At 41.5% G+C, this 14,152-nt stretch overlaps 1 protein-coding gene across 2 annotated transcripts; it reads right to left on the bottom strand.

Moving 5' to 3' along the window:
• Window positions 1-263: 263 nt before the first annotated feature.
• Window positions 264-13,523, bottom strand: elac2 (elaC ribonuclease Z 2). Of its 2 annotated transcripts, XM_071896134.2 has the most exons (25): window positions 13,477-13,523; window positions 13,027-13,235; window positions 12,199-12,249; window positions 12,014-12,084; window positions 11,056-11,120; window positions 10,876-10,933; window positions 10,701-10,769; window positions 10,409-10,561; window positions 9,928-9,983; window positions 9,776-9,834; window positions 9,255-9,327; window positions 9,052-9,164; window positions 8,340-8,438; window positions 8,090-8,228; window positions 6,953-7,038; window positions 6,533-6,654; window positions 6,222-6,318; window positions 5,386-5,524; window positions 5,218-5,256; window positions 4,260-4,369; window positions 3,721-3,820; window positions 2,997-3,117; window positions 2,488-2,566; window positions 1,853-1,997; window positions 264-713 (listed from the first exon to the last, which is right to left on the bottom strand). In XM_071896134.2, exons 2-25 carry the CDS (start codon window positions 13,221-13,223, stop codon window positions 459-461), a joined length of 2,496 nt encoding a protein of 831 aa, XP_071752235.2. In that variant the 5' UTR covers window positions 13,224-13,235; window positions 13,477-13,523; the 3' UTR covers window positions 264-458. The 2 variants fall into 2 exon arrangements, with proteins under 2 accessions (XP_071752235.2, XP_071752234.2); XM_071896133.2 differs by having other exon boundaries at window positions 13,027-13,505.
• Between the last annotated feature and the right edge of the window lie 629 nt (window positions 13,524-14,152).

Raw genomic sequence — 14,152 nt, 5'->3', positions numbered from 1 at the left:
AAATGATAATGAGCGAACCTTTGTGACGCCACAAAGTTACGGAAGTCCAAACGGCTCGTTTAGAGGCTCGCTTTTCTAATATGGATTGTGTGGATTTAGTTGGCGACCGTGCGCTTTGATACTTTCACCATGTTTAGATAGACCATCCAACTCCTTTATAATCAAAGAGGCAAGGGAAATCCTGTTTTACACCATATGGGACCTTTAACAAATCCATAAGAACGTGACTATATCAAGCTAAAGACTGTGTGATATTGCTTTATTCTGAATGGAAAAAAAACCTATATTCATAGCTTTGCTCTATGTACACAGCAATACAAGCCAAATAAAAATCTCTTACAGACCACTGTTTTGTTCAAGTCAGAATTAATTTAAATGAAAGGACTCATGATGCACTTAGTAAAAGTCTGATTCTCTGAGCTTGTGTTTTAATCCAGTACTATAGGAGCCTGGGACCTTCAGCTGGCTTTCAGTCTCTTGGTTTCCACGCTGTGTGCCTCCGCCGCCGCCTCCTCCTGGTCTCGCTTGGCGCCTCGGCCCACCTCGACCCTTCCAGGCGTCTTCTGCTCGCTGTTGACTTCGGCGCCGCCTCCTTTCATGTGCCTCAGCTCCCTCCTCTCTCTTCTCTCCTCCATCTCGCCGATCTCCTCGGCGAACAGGGCTTTGAGCGCGGGAATCAGCCTGGGGAGGACCCGAAAGTCTCCAAACCGGATCTGAGAGGAGAGGAAGGAGGAGGAAAGGGTCAATAACGGACTGGTAGGAAAGTTTGGGTCTCAATCACACAGGAGTCTGATCTTCAACACCTCCATCCTCCTACGTTTTACACCTCGCATCTGAAGCGTTGCAAGGGAATACCGCTGAATGCCTGTACGCAATGTCACACCAGTGTAGAATTCAGAGAATGGACTGTATAACATATAAATAGACGACTACAACAATGTACAAGAACAGGGTAAAATATATATAAAGCTCATGCGTATGGTAATCCAGGCAAACATTACATGCAGTCCACAATGTCAGTCTCCCATTTATTGTCAGAAGCTTGAGAAGCTCCAGGTGAAATATATAACAGTTAACAGCTTGACTCTGGTTTCTCACTTGGAGAGAAATCTGTCCATTGTCACAAACACTTTAACACTCAGCATCATGAGTTTGATAAATATTCTTCTGGATATTTATCTATGGGAGTTCGGATTCCAGTCCTGAAACTGTGGCTACAGCATCAATTTTAAAGATGAACCAGGCATCTTCAGATGGGACCTTATTTGAAATTGGCTCAGCTGAACAGCATAATGGAGAAACGATTAAACAGAAAACATGCCGTTCCCCCATGAATGATGCAGTCCCCCTTTGGACCAATCAGTAACAGGTATACAAAGGTATACAAATGTATGTTATGGGACAAGGCAAGTACAAGTAAGTCGTTCCATTTTGGCATTTGTGGTTCCCCATATTGGTGGATTGTACAAAATGATGCAGTCCCCCATTGGGCCAATCAGTAAATTAATGAAAAAGCCTCAAGGAGGAAAACAGTTTCTCAAAATGGTGGAAAATCCATTGATGGTCCTGGAGGCAAATTTGTAGCAGATATGAATGTGAGTCTGATATGTGCGCCAGATTTCATGTCATCCAAACTTGCGGTGTGGGAGCTATGACTGGTTATTGACATTTTTAATTTTCAGCTGTAATTGTAGCGCCCCTCCCTTGAGCCAATCAGTGTAATTTTGAAAATGTCGTAACTCGGTGGTGAGATGCATCATTTCCCCAAAGTCTCGTCAAAATCCGGTCAGCGGCGTCTGAGAGACGAACGAACATCACTGAATAAAGATGCAAGTTCAAGAGTCTCACTTACTCTCATGTGGTCAAACGATATTCCCACTCGGTCGTTGAAGTCTTCACTGAACAGAGGGATCTTGGCGTAACGCTGACTGAAGTGGTTCAGCATGACGAACTCAGCATTCATCTTCATGCCGATACCGATGGCCTGGGAGGTTGTGCTACCAGGATGGAAAACGAGCACAGAGTCAAAGAGTTCTGTTATACCACTTGCATCACTTACTAGACTGCATCCCATGGTGAAACACAAGGAAATGCAACAACAAAGTTACTTTTTGGAGTCCTGTAGCTGTATTTCTCAGGAGGGAAATTCACTTTTGATTCAATGGGGATATTTCTTCTAAAGAAAGAAAAGATGCTGGTAAAAAGGCAGATGCTCACTCTGCCTCCATACATTTCTTTTTTTACAAAAATCAATGGCAATTTCTGTGTAGAATGCAGAAAATAACAATGCACTCAAAAATACCTGCAATCTCAAAACGGCAAAGAAAGTGCATTTATTTGTCAGCAGTAGATAGAGCTTTATCTGCTGCCGTGTTTCCTTTTTTTTGGAGTAGTCAATTTTACTCATTTGCATAAAACACCAGTAAAGCCTCAGTGAACTCCTGGAGAGTCGTTGCTGTATGATGCACTGTCATGATATTTACTCACCTGTGTCTTTTCTCTACAGCCTCCTCCTCCAGTCCGTCTTCCAGCGTGGCCTCGTGGATAAGCAAGGTTGCACTCTTTCCTTTAAAAAAAAAAAAAACAGAAATCGCAAAACTTGAGCCACACAAGTGCTGCACAGACGCCTCTTCCTCTTCCCACAGGAAATCAATCAGGTAGTCTGCGTGATCAAGAACTGGCACGCCCTGTTTGTCTGGTGAGCTGAGCCATCTATAATGAACAGGCATGGGATATACCCGCCGTCTCTGGGAGGCTTTGCTTGGACAGAATCCAGTCAAGCAATTTAAAAAGAGTCAATGAAGTGGGATCCCATAAGAACCATTAGAGGAGCCTGCCAGCTATGAGAGTGATCGAAAGCATTAAGAAATATCTGATAAATTATGCAGGGCAACCCAAATAGTGCAGCTACGGTCCGGATGCTCTTATATGAATCTCACTTCGCTGTTATCCATCTCTACCTAGATCTACCGGAGTGAAACGCCGACTGTACTAACCCATGTGGGCGAAGGCGTCGCAGGGCATGGTGTCACCGGAGAAGGCCAGCTTCCAGCCAGACTGGTGGGTGATGCTGCAGGCGTAAGCGTTCCTACAGTGACGCACTGAGCATGTCTGGAACTGAGAGACAGACGGAGAGGAACACCAAGCTGTATGACGTTTCTGAAGCCTTTAATATTAAAGGATGTGATGCAGGGCAGGGCGATACACCGCAAAATTTACCAAAACCGACCAAATTTCCTACATGTCGGTCTGTTCGGTAAACACATTTGTCAAGGAGCCAACTTTGCATGAACGGTTTCATTTATGTCGCTTCAGTTAAACATAGTCGTGCTGTATAATGTGTATATGTTTCTCATGTCGATGTTTTCAGTGTATCTGTGTTTCACCTGTATTGGCTGTGAAAACAAATCTCCTATTTGAGGACAATAAACATCTATTCTATCTGTTCTGTCAGATATTCAAAGTAGGATCAGAGGTCAAGCCAGCTGGAGAAGGACAGAATAAGACCGTAAGTAAAGTGGGTTTACCTTCAAAATAAAAGCATACTTTTTTATATTTATGACGCTAATGGTGAATGTAGTATTTCCGCACTGGGGTTAGAAAAATAAACAAATGATCATTTCATTTATCGTTATCGAGGTAAATGTGACAGTATATAGTGATATCAATGTAATCTCAGGCCATATCGCCCGGCCCTGATGTGTTCAAATAGCTACAGACCTTCTCCAGATCATTTTTCTTCAGCAACGCTTGGATGAACGACTTCGTCTTGTACTTGGCCACTTCAGCGCCCTCACACAAAAATTTGTTAGGCACAATGCTGGAAAACAAAATGAAAGACTCCATGAAGTGAAAAATGACTATTTTGAAATCTGAGTACCCAACAAAAAGGTACTCTAAGAAGATGATGCTGACCCAAAAAAAGAGCCAGCATTTTTTCCAACTCTTCCAGTAAATACTGGGGATGTTTGAGCACCAGATTAAGATCAATGCTCAACGCTCTCAGTATCTTACCGCAGGTAGGGTGATAAAATGTGTTTAACTGCAATCATTTTTCATCAGTGCTTTGTTTTTGTTAGTTATTGAGCAGATAGGACTGTCACCAATGCAAAAAGCACAACACAACCCACTTTTCAGCTCAACAACTCTTTTTACCTGAGGCCATGAACTGAACTCACATTTCACAGAGTTTCATCCGTAGCCTGAGTACATACAGTACAATGAAATGTTTGTGTTAAGAAGTCTTTGTGTCCACGTACTTGACATGGCTGAGGATCTCCTCACAGTGGTCGTGGTACTGGTTGAGCCAGGTCATGATCTGGGCCGGAGCCACCAGGTAGATGGGGGTGAACGCCTTCCCAAGAGAAGTCTAAGATCCATAAGCAGGAGACATTCAGTCAGTCAGTCAGTCAGTCAGTAACACACACTTAAAAGCAGGGTCCAGATGCAAGGGATGTTCATACTCACAAATGGAGGAAAAAAAAAACTCTCAAAGTGCATAAACAATGTTGGGAGACGGTAGGTGACTAGCATCATCTCAGAAATTAGAAAATGAGAACTTGTAGCAGCGCTAAAGCTATAATGGTAAGTCATTTTAAACAATATGCAGTTAAGTCTGGCAGTTTGGTGTAGGAGATTTGTAAAATTTACACAATACGGTACCAAAAAAAACCAGACTGTTTTGAACTAGCAGGGCCTACTTTCCCTGTTTCCATAGGAAGTGAAGGTGGTGAGTGATGGGAGACTGTGTGCAGCTAAAAATCACTCCACAGCGGATGAATACGTGGCTGCTCAGGTGAAATAGGCCCAAAAATAAATGTGGCTACATTAGCAAAATTGAGTTAGTGATATTTCATTTTTAAATCTTCTGAATCTACAAGCCAAATAACAAAAACCACTAACAACTTTTCATTACTATAAAGGCGAGACATCTCATTTTGATAATGCTAGTGGATATTACCACTGAACATAGTGAATGCTAAAGTGTTAGCATGGAGTGAATGATCTACCGGGGACTCATGGATGACTTTGGCGTCTATGTTCTCAGCAATTAACTGATAAGTTGACCAACGGGCTGATCTCCCAAAACCTTGGTGTATTCCTTTGAGGATTAATCCTTGTTTATCATGACATAAACTTTCTTTTTATAAAACATGAAATGAACTATGGACGCAACTGAGTAGTATTTGAAGGAGAAACTTTTTTTTTTTTACTTACCAATGCTCTTTCCCTCTGGTACAGCAACTTCAACAAACCCTGGGATAAAAAGGATCAATATCAGGATTAGTGGTTATTTAGGCTAGAAGCAGCTCACTTTATATTGACTTGTGCTGTTTTTTAAACGTGGTTTACATGTACAGCTACTGGTTTTCCCCAGCTGCTTACTGTGTGGTGGTCGGCGTGCATGTGTGAGATGAAGATTGTGGAGATCTTGGAGAGAGCGTCGTCCACACCGTCCCCATAGTGTCTGCAGAGCTGACCGAACGTCCCCTCGCCACAGTCCAGCAGCACTGACTGAGCCGGGCTGCAAATAAGGAACAGATCAAGTTATTAAATACAAGCTAGAGAGTAGAAATGTCCATCATGGGCATATGAAGGTGAATACATCGTGTGTAGATCATGTATACATATAATGTGATGTTAGTAAAACTGCACACAGCACGCTCATGTGGTCTGTGATGCTTTATGAAACCAAAGAGACAAGAGAGGAAAAGATCTAATGTTGGTGAGTCCTGCTTTCTCTGTTTAGGAGACAGTTTGGATTTCGCTCTAGAGTTTCTATTCATCTCTTCCTGTGGGTGTAGAAGTGTCCGTCCCGACACGAGAATATCATTTGGGCAAACAGGGCGAATCTATAGCGTCTCAATTAGGTGGGACTGGATGCTCTTCTTCTGTTGCAGCCCCACTTAGTGATTTAGCCTGATAAATCTTGTCTAGTGCATCCAGTAAGACCGCATGAAACAGAATCTTTACTTCCTTGATTTGATGCGTTTCCTGTTGATACAGGATGTTGGGGGCGGGGCATAACGCAATGAGGGATCATTCAAAAGTCTAATCCAATGGGATATCAGTCAGGGAGAGAAAGGCAGTTTTATTTGAAGGGGGGATGCGGAGGGGTGGGACTGTTCAAAAATCTGTGATGTTTTATGTGTTGGGATTTATATTTAATTTCATGGGGACTTTAATATCTTATGTTTATGAGCACACCTGAAGCCCCGTACCTGATATTGACTAAAGTCCCGCTGACGTTCCTGATCTTCATGGGAAGTGCCGATCCAGTTCCTAAGAAAACCACCTCTGGGTATTTCTCTGCTTGGCCTGCATAAGAAACACAGAATTCCATAATCGCTGAAGTATGCAAATCCAAAAAACAAACAAAAAAAAGAGAGCCTGAATGAATTTACACTTGTTCACATTAAAAGTAATTGAAGGATCGTCCACTTAAAAAGTAAGAAAAAGTTTGGTTAGGCTAAAAAAAAAAACCCCAAAAAACCCTTTGTGCTGTGTGGCCAGCTTCCAGAGCAGAACTCACCAGACAGCACTGCAGCGTCAGTGGAGCGAAACCGCTTGCACTCGTCCACTTCTCGGAGAAAGTTCGGGACCTCAGAAGCTTCTTTCACAAACTCCTCGGCATCACAAGAGGGGATGGCATCTCTAACGAATGAGACACAGAGTGAAGCACACACACCACCGCCTGCACAAACACTACTGGGGAAACGGGGGATTCTTTTCACATCTGACCTTGGCGCTCTGCTACAGTACTTGAGAGAAGCAGGGGGAAGGAGGAGAAAAAAAAAAAAAAACAGCCTGACACTTTTAAGACGAGGTAAAAAAAAAAAAAAGAAAGTGGCCGAGTGCAGTGGTCCATTCCAGATTGTTTTCTGTGACAAGGCAGGCCTTGGAGCTGCAGAGTAATGTTTGGTAAATTGGGGGGATTGAAGGACAAACTAACCTTTGCCACTCCATTACGGGTCTGAGCTGGAACTTCAGCAGACACTCGGCTCTGACGTTGGGGACATGCAGCGCAGCCTGAGTCTCCTGAGGAATAACACAAAAAAAGAGAGTCAGTTTTTGATATTTTATCTCCTTTTTATGGACTACACTTGATTTTGTGTCCCTTTGTAAAGTCAGTCAACTCTGTTTTTAGGTAAGCCCTAAAGAAACAAAGTTTCTGTGTGTCAAATATGCAGCAGTATCTGCAGCAAATATGAACAGGATACAGTAATGAAAAATATAAACAAGAACAGAGCAAATGGGTGTTGTATAAACATACACAATGTCAATTCCAAGACTAGAAGATAGTAAGTAGAAGTGTATGAATGCAAAGTATGGGAAATGTAGGCATTACAGCATTATGAGGGAGTGCAAACATGAAAATATACCAAAAAGTATTCAGTATGAAATACGTTTAAAATTATAAAAATGTTATTAGTATACATGCAATATATAACAAATTAGAAGCATATGAGAAAATGAAGAAAACAAATATGTGAAATATGGGAATATATACAGGATGTGCAAATATTCACTTTAACAGTTCTACACACAGTATGTACAGAAAACACTAAGATTTATAGACATGCATTGTTAAAGACTATTCACCTCACCAAATATATTCATTTTACAGTTGCAGATAATATATGTAAATATGTTGTTATTACAGAGATAAGCTCAGCGTTCCCACTGTTGCCCCAATGTAAAGTTCTATGACTTTTCCATGAGTTTCCAACACTTAGTTGGAGCGCTTCCATGACCTAAAAATGTTCTTTGATCCTGGTTTGTGAATGTTTTCTAAAGGAGTGAGCAGTCTGGTTTCCACTACAATTGGGCTGAAACCCATCTAGTGAAAAATACATTCTGGTATATTCCTGTAAAGTGACACATTTGTTAAATTCCCTGATATTCGCAGACTTCCCTGGAAAATGTATCAAATTCCCTGACTTTCCCTGTCTGGACTACACCTCTCTAACTTCCATGATATTCCAGTGGGAACCTGTGAGCTGAAATCAGTTTGTTAAAGAGCCTTTTGGTAGGGACACGTCCCCCATCAGTGTGTGCTGGACAGATTATGCCTCACGGCTGCTGTTACCTTTGTTTTATAAGGCTTGAGTTGTGGGAAGATCTCCGGGTGGATCATGTTCAGCTGAGCTTGAATCTTGTGGCTCCTGACGTTGTGGACGGCACACACCTGTTCGTTGAGGATCAGATGCTCCGTTGTGGACGGAAACCTGCAGAAACACACAAGACGACTCTCAGCATCAACAAGTGAAACTGTAGATCTACGAAATGAGGAGCCTCTCAGGGAGGAGTCTGTGGTTCAAAAATGAGTGAACGCGTACCTCTCCATCCAATCTCTGTACTGATCCGTTTTCAGGACGGACTCTGGAGTCATGTGGACCACTAAGGCAGCAGGCTCCTCCGCCCCTCCAGTTTGGTGCCTGAAGACGATGAAACACCATCAATCAGCGCACTCGAACAGCCCAACTCAATTCAACAAGCAAATACTTTTACATTCACTGGCCATCAAACGTTTGGGGACACCTAGCGTTGAAAATGTTTAATAGATAAACATGTTTTTGTGTCAGTTTGCAATAACTTAACCCCATTAAAGACTAACAAAAAAACAAAATCATACATGCAAATATTTGTGATGATAACACTGAAACAATTAAACTATACGATCATCAAAAAATCCTCCTTAGCAGCTGAACTGCTGCTCACACTTTCTTCATGTGAACAGTCAGAGACACTGCCATGAAAAACCTTCTCTTCACACCAAAGAAATATATCCAAAGTATTAGTAAATATCTATTTTATGTTAACAAAAGCATTGCAGGCATTTTTTTCCTTACTTCTTAATTGAAAAATAACAGAGAAAAATCAAATAGTTCTTTTAGAACATTTACAAAAGGCGTCCCCAAACTTTTGAGGGGCGGCGTACGTTTCAGTTTAGTTCAGTTAGAGGAGAAAGAAACCGGATTAAAAGCAGTACAGCATATCTGGCTTCATAAGAAGTAGGAGCACGTCTGGTGGAGCTCATCGGGACGCTACCTGCCTAGCTGCTGATTGGAGCAAACGGCTTCGACGAAGTCCTCAGAGGGACATTCGACGACGATGAAGACGGGTCCTGGGTCGGTCGGAGTACAAACCTCCTCGGGCCGGATCTGCAGCACATCAGGAATAACATCATCAGACGACAACGGAGAATTTGAAAGACACTAAAACACTCTGGAGCTGCATCATCTTTAGGTTACCTCTTTCCCTTCGTGCACGACACTTCTCCCATCCTTCAGAGCTGCAATGAGCGGACCGATCGCTGCTGTGCCACTGTGGGGGGGAAAAGTTTTACAATTAAGTTCTACAAGGCAAAAACTATTTATGGTACATTGTAAAATGAAGGTTCAACTGATATGGGTTTTTTAAGGCAGACACCGATACAGATGCAGATATTTTTGCATTCAATCTACCGGTAGCTGATATTTTGTGACAATATTCACTTAACTAAATCTTTACATTTGACCATTTTCATGCCAAAAAAATAACAAGTAACAATTATTAACAAAAGTAATAATTCACCGTTTCCCACAGAATCGTATTCTCGACAGGGTGGAAAAGCGTAGTATTTATCAATTATACCAGAAATATGTCAATGTTTCATCAAACATCATGCATCATGCATCATGTCCATCATATCAGAGGTGGACAACACTCACTGGACCATATTTGATTTTCAATAAAAGGCCAATATCAGCTTAAAACCCTCTAATCCACTTACACAGGCAATCCGCGCTCCTTGGCTTGAGCAACTAAGAAGTTTCCTTTCTTAGGGTGAAGCTGCAAAAGAGTTGGATAAGAAGAGAGATCAGAGAGAGAGTTCTTACATGAGTAAATCACATATAGGGTGACAACATTTTTAAGATGACCTACCTTGCATATGAAGGCAACCACCAAAGAGGCATCTCTCGCTGACTTTGGTTTTCCACCTGCAATATATTTCAAACAAACAATTCTAAAACTGCTTTTAATGTGCACAAGCTGCTTTACTGTGCGGTGCTCGTGTTAATGAGTTGTATACAAGCAAGATGTCAAAAATGAATTCTCTAAGTTATAAGAATAATAATATAACATAATAGTTTGTTTTATCTGGTTGTTTTGTTGTTTATTTTGTATTTTTATTCTCTACTCTTTCTACAGAAGAGGATTAGGGCCACATGTGACTCTGAGATTAAAGTCAGAATTCTGACTTTAATCTCAGAATTCTGACTTTAAACTAAGAATTAAATTTTTTCACGTGGCCCTAATCCTCTTCCGTATATTTCTGTGTTAATAATAATTACAAAAAATAAATAAATAAAATAATCTGGTGTCAATCAGGCTGAAACTCCTGTAGTGTGTCCCCAGTTTTCACCTGGACTGCCTGGCCGCTCTCTGCTGTTGTTAGTGTGCCCCTCCTCTTTGTCCTCGGGGCTCCACAGGTCTCTCCTGTGGGACGAGGGGCTTCTGGACGGGCTGCTGCCCCCCGCCCGGGGGGACAGCTTTCTGCCGTCGCCCCTCAACTGGGCTAGAGAGCGCCGACAGAGAAACAAGAGTCAGGCGACAAGCAAAAGACTTTCAGAAGGATATAATCATTCAAATATAATCTAAGTGAATATGCAAGGCGGGAAAGATGAGAGAAAATGGCCAAGTATGTTTGAACTTACCAAATATTGGCACTTGATAAACCGCCATTGTGTCATCCGCGTATGTCTCTTCAGTGTATGGTCGAACCGCTAGGAGTGTATGATAGACACAGTAAATATCACATAGCGAGATCTACCAAATACACAAAATAATGCACTTATCTACGCCATTTCTGCAATTACAAATTCAACATACACAGCTTGATGTCTTCCAGTGGTCCAGAAAACACCTTGATGGCATTTAAGTAGTTCTCCTTTAATGAAACAGGCAGACCGGAAGAGAGAGAGAGAGAGAGAGAGACAGTAGATTTAAAGTGAGTGCAAATTACATTGAAAACCTATTTCAGACATGTGTGGTTCACCAGGTTCGCCTCACCAGGTTTGGCGGTCCAGAAAGGACACACTCAGGAACGCCGGTGTCCTTCAGGGTTAAAATCATCCCTGCAGTAGAAACCACAGATCTGGATAAGTTACAGTAGAAACATTTTACCATGAATCTCTAATAATGAATAAAGAGAAAACAGGTGCCCATAACAAGCCAGTAGTTAAAGGAATACACCAACTTTTTTGAGAGATTGGCCCATTGGTCAACTTACCCGTTACATGATGAGAACATAGACACCAACATCATCCATGTGTCCCTGGTAGATCATTGGCTCCGGTGCTCCATGCTAACACTTTAGTATTAACTATGTTGAGTGATAGCAGGCTGCTAGCATTATCTCAAAAGTGAGAAAATGAGAGCTTGTAGCAGCTCTAAAGCTACGTGGTAAGTAATCTTAAACAATAGGCAGATAGGTTTGGCAGTTTTGTGTCAGCGTATGATAAAATGTACATTAAATATCATATAAAAATAACATACCGTTTTGAACTACCAGGGACTACTTTCCCTGTTTCCATAGGAAGTGAAGGTGGTGGATGATGGGAGACTGTGTGCAGCTAAGAAATCACTGCGCAGCGGATGAATATGTGGTTGCTCTCCTGAAATAGTTCCACAAATAAACCTGTCTACATCATCTATACTGATTTAATGATATTTCATTTTTTAAATTTATGAATCTACAGACCTTATAATGAAAACAACTAACCGCTTTTTATTACTAAACAGTCAGTCTTCTTACTTTGGATGATGCTAGTGGCCTCCTATCTCTCAACATAGTGCTAAAGTGTTAGCATGGAGCACTGGACTGTACACACACGGATGATTTTGGCGTCTTATGTTTCTCATCACTTAACTGATAAGCTGACCAGCGGGCCAACCTCCTCCTCTTGGTGTATTCCTTTAAACAAAACTCTCAGGTCATTTTGTTCAGTGTCAGACGGACGCGGCGGACCTGACAAACCCCCGACGTTCTCCCAGCTCAGTCTGGTGAGGAAGATGTTGTCCAGGCGAGCAGCTTTCAGCCTGTCAGGAGAAAATACACATATCAGCTCTCTGTTCTGTTGTAGATCAGAGCGACGGAGATGATGATAATGCATGTGTGTGTGTGTGTGTATTACTGTGGACAAAGCAGCTTACTTGTGTTCCTGCATGAGTCTCTGCGTTCCTTCGCCACAGTTGAACAGGTACCTGACGGAAGGATTTGTTTCAAGCAGTGTTGTAGTGGGGAATAAAAAGGTGAGTAAACTATTCGGCCTCAAGTCAGCGATCATCATTAGGCAAACGACAACCAATATGCACAAAAATCAGTTCTATTTTCAGAAAAGCGTCAAGTTACGCCCTTTTCTCCTTAAAAGACTGTAACTACACGCAGCAGTTCGATACTGTTCACAATGATGTATATTATGAATTAGGGATGGGGCGATATATCGAAATTCAATATATCACAATACAAAAATGTGACAGTATCACGGGGCAGAAAAATGTATTGTGATATTAGCTGCATTTCATTCTGCTGTAGTAATCACAAATGAGACAGACTGACCATCACAATTTCACAAGCTCTTTGTCCAAATTATATTATTTGCACTTTGTAATGACATTTTTAAATTGTTGTTTACATTCTAGCGAGCCAGTGCCATCCCTAGAAAGATTTGTCGCTCAGAAATAAACATAAATCTGCACAGTCATGCTTTGTCATGGAACTTTTATTCATTACACCTTATCGTGGTTGTATCTAATCGTGAACCCCATGTCGCATATCAAATCATATCGTGAGATAAGCATATCGTCCCATTCCTATTCATTTTACTCATTGAGATTTATGACATCTTAAAAAGTTGGGTAAAATCTATTCTGCAAATAAAAAGGTGGGTAAACTGATTACAGGTGTGTTTCAAAGTAAAAGTTCTGAGTTATTTCACTGTGTTTCTGTAGTGTGTGTGTGTGTCCACCCTGCGTGTTTACCTGTTGTACTCGGAGAAAACATAAAGTGATGCAGCATTGTCCCTGCTCCCGGCACCGACCACCTGCAGGTACACGGTGGACGGCCCGTGCACTTCCCCACGTTTGTTTCTATTCTCTTTAGCTTTCACGCGCCGCAGCGGCTCCTTCTGCTTGGCTTTCTTTGCGCCCAGCGGATTCCTCTCCGTAGTAGTCGCCATTGTCCGGAAAAACTGGAAAACAGTCCGGTGAAAACGAGAATCACAGCATGCGACTGCTGGAGGACGAGCAGCGAATGTGCCTTTCACAAACAGCAATGTAAAGGATTTCAGCCTCAGATGAACCGTATTCATACTAAACATCCAGCGTAATAAAATAAATAAATAAACCAACGCGGGCAAATCACATGCAAAAGCACTCAATATTTCTTTGGATAAACATTGCCACACTCTTTTCTAAAAAGGCATTCATTACCTAATGGTACATACACATCCAGTGCTTTAGAGGTTGACACATGTGACATTTTCTTCCGGCATCTAATGATGACGTAATGAAGAGCTTATCGCTCATTGGTGCGGGGAATCACTTGGCCAGTCTGTGAACCAATCACAGTGGTTCCTTGCGATAAGTAGGCGGGGAGATAATTTGTTCCAGCGTCAGCGTTTAGGATAAACAGACTACTACAAAATAAAAGCCCTAGTTGCCATTTCAAATGTCTGAGTTTCATCAGCTAACTCTGTTATCTTACAAAATATGCTACAACCACAACTTCTCTCCACACAAAACACACCTTTGGAACAATGCTGACGTTGTTGTTAGAAACAAGTCACTTTTCTTACCAAAATGGTACCAAAGAGGCATAAATAACTTGATATATTTGATGAAACAGGCAATTTACTTGACTATGAGCGATTTATGTACATACAGTTTCCCTATCCATTACAAAGAATTACATTCTGTTATAAAAGCCATACCTTCTGGTTTAATACAAAGTATGAAATGTCATCAGAATTATGGAAAGAATAATAATAATATACAAAAGATATCTTCAGGTAGTGTGGAATTAACAGGCAAGAAGTATTTACCATCTTCATATTTGTATTTATTTATTTTTTTTGTTTCAGCTTCTTTGCAATATCTTATCAAAATT

The sequence above is a fragment of the Centroberyx gerrardi genome, chromosome 7, assembly GCF_048128805.1.
Source record: "Centroberyx gerrardi isolate f3 chromosome 7, fCenGer3.hap1.cur.20231027, whole genome shotgun sequence".
Classification (NCBI taxonomy): domain Eukaryota; kingdom Metazoa; phylum Chordata; class Actinopteri; order Beryciformes; family Berycidae; genus Centroberyx; species Centroberyx gerrardi.
This window is presented reverse-complemented; position numbering and strand designations above follow the sequence as displayed.

Coding starts and splice junctions, on each gene's coding strand:
- elac2 (XM_071896133.2), bottom strand. CDS start 13,364: ATGTTTAGTATGAATACGGTTCATCTGAGGCTGAAATCCTTTACATTG. Junction 9,165..9,254: donor TCGTGCACGAAGGGAAAGAG/GTAACCTAAAGA, acceptor GATGTGCTGCAG/ATCCGGCCCGAGGAGGTTTG. Junction 6,319..6,532: donor TGACGCTGCAGTGCTGTCTG/GTGAGTTCTGCT, acceptor TTTCTTATGCAG/GCCAAGCAGAGAAATACCCA.